At 39.7% G+C, this 1,747-nt stretch overlaps 1 protein-coding gene across 1 annotated transcript in view; it reads left to right on the top strand.

Moving 5' to 3' along the window:
* The window catches only part of LOC107713098 (tartrate-resistant acid phosphatase type 5-like), a 3,270-nt gene extending 2,283 nt beyond the window's left edge, over window positions 1-987 (top strand). The window contains exons 4-5 of the mRNA XM_016518528.1: window positions 214-429; window positions 845-987. Coding sequence (XP_016374014.1) covers window positions 214-429; window positions 845-870 — 242 coding nt within the window. The 3' untranslated portion in view covers window positions 871-987. The remainder of the gene's footprint in view (window positions 1-213; window positions 430-844) is intronic.
* The last annotated feature ends 760 nt before the right edge of the window (window positions 988-1,747 follow it).

Consider the following 1,747-nt stretch of genomic DNA (forward strand, 5'->3'; position numbering starts at 1 on the left):
AGTGTAGACTTGGCAGATGCCCTGTTCTTTTCCAAAAAGGCTGTTTTTTTTTAACATTATTTCCATCTTTAAGGAACTTCCCCTACTATTATTATGAGATGAACTTCCGCGTTCCTCGAACGGATAGCACTCTGACCATCATCATGCTGGACACGGTGTTGATGTGTGGAAACTCTGATGACTTCCTTGACCAGCAGCCCCGAGCTCCCCGAAGTGGCATTCAGGCCAACAGACAGCTGCTGTGGCTTCAGGAACGTTTAGCAAAGTCTAAGGCTGATTATCTCCTGGTGGCTGGCCATTATCCGGTATGGTCCATATCAGAGCATGGGCCAACCGACTGTCTGCTGAAGAAATTGAGACCACTGCTTAAGAAGTACAAGGCTACTGCTTACCTGTGTGGCCATGATCACAATCTACAAGTAGGTCAAAGCCTTTTCATAAGGTTCAGTTTGGGTCAACTTTGTATTGACTTTTTTTTTTTTTTTTTTTTTTTTTTTTTCATTAGAAAACAAGTTATATATCAGCTTTTTCAGTGTTACCTCACAAAACTGAGACAGAAAAATAATAATAATGATAGACCTCAATAGACTTCCGTCTATTTTATATTTTTGTTGTTTGGCATGTTTAAAATGTCTGCATTACTCTCTTTGAGCAGTGCCACACAGCCCCTGCCAACAGAAGAGATTCTGGGTGAAGGTGGGTTCATGCCTTTCGGCTTCACAGGGGTCTTATCAGGGGCCGCTACCTGCTTTTATGCCTTTGTCGGGTTCGACTGTATCGCAACTACAGGTAACTAAAGACTCTAAACTCCAGTGCGCTCAAATCTCATGTTTAATCTTTAAAGGAGTCTGGTATCGGTTATGTGGTTAGTGGAGCTGGTAACTTTATGGATCCTGATGTGCGGCACCGAAACCAGGTTCCTCGAGGCTACCTCAAGTTCTTCAATGGTGATGCTGGCACCTTGGGTGGCTTTGCCCATGTGGAGGTTAACAAGAGAGAGATGACTGTTACTTTTATCCAGGCTAGAGGAACCTCTCTTTACAGGGCTGTTCTTAAAAAGCGTGATCTTTCCAGAGTGGATGAGTATGTTTGAGGTTCTTTATCCAGTTTTAATCTTTTAGCATTATGCTATGAATTGGATGTGCTCAAGATTAGAAAAATGCACTCTTTGAACTTAAAAGATTTTATAGATTAGTCTTTTAAATGGTTTATCCAATGTTTTGTATGTCTTGAGAACCTGTAAGTGTTTTAAAGTGATTATTAAATAACTCCTTTTAAACTATTTGAGTCTGCTTCTCTGTAGCTTGCAATTGGACTTTTTCTGCTTGTGTTGTCACAATTGACTGCTGTGGCACTATGTTGTCAACACTAATTTGGTTTTAATCTTTTCGTGCAACAGTCTCCTTGTGGCCATCATGAGTAGTGCTTTCTATGTTAAACTATGCCTTTTTCTCAGCCATAGTGCTTCTTGTTAATTAGTTGATTCATTTTGATATTACCCTTTCAGAAACTGATAAAAGGGTTAGTTCACCCAAAAATGAAAATTCTGTCACCCTCATGTTGTTCCAAACCCGTTTAAGACTTTTGTTCACATTCGGAACATAAATTAAAGGGGTCATATGATGCTGCTAAAAAGAACATTTATTTTGTGTAATGACATTTTAAGGTTCAAAAAACACATTTTCCACATACTGTACATTATTGTTTCTCCTCCATGCCCCGCCTTTCTGAAACGCGGCTTTTTTTT

This window comes from Sinocyclocheilus rhinocerous, unplaced genomic scaffold, assembly GCF_001515625.1.
Source record: "Sinocyclocheilus rhinocerous isolate Xijiao unplaced genomic scaffold, SAMN03320098_v1.1 scaffold1982, whole genome shotgun sequence".
Classification (NCBI taxonomy): Eukaryota; Metazoa; Chordata; class Actinopteri; order Cypriniformes; family Cyprinidae; genus Sinocyclocheilus; species Sinocyclocheilus rhinocerous.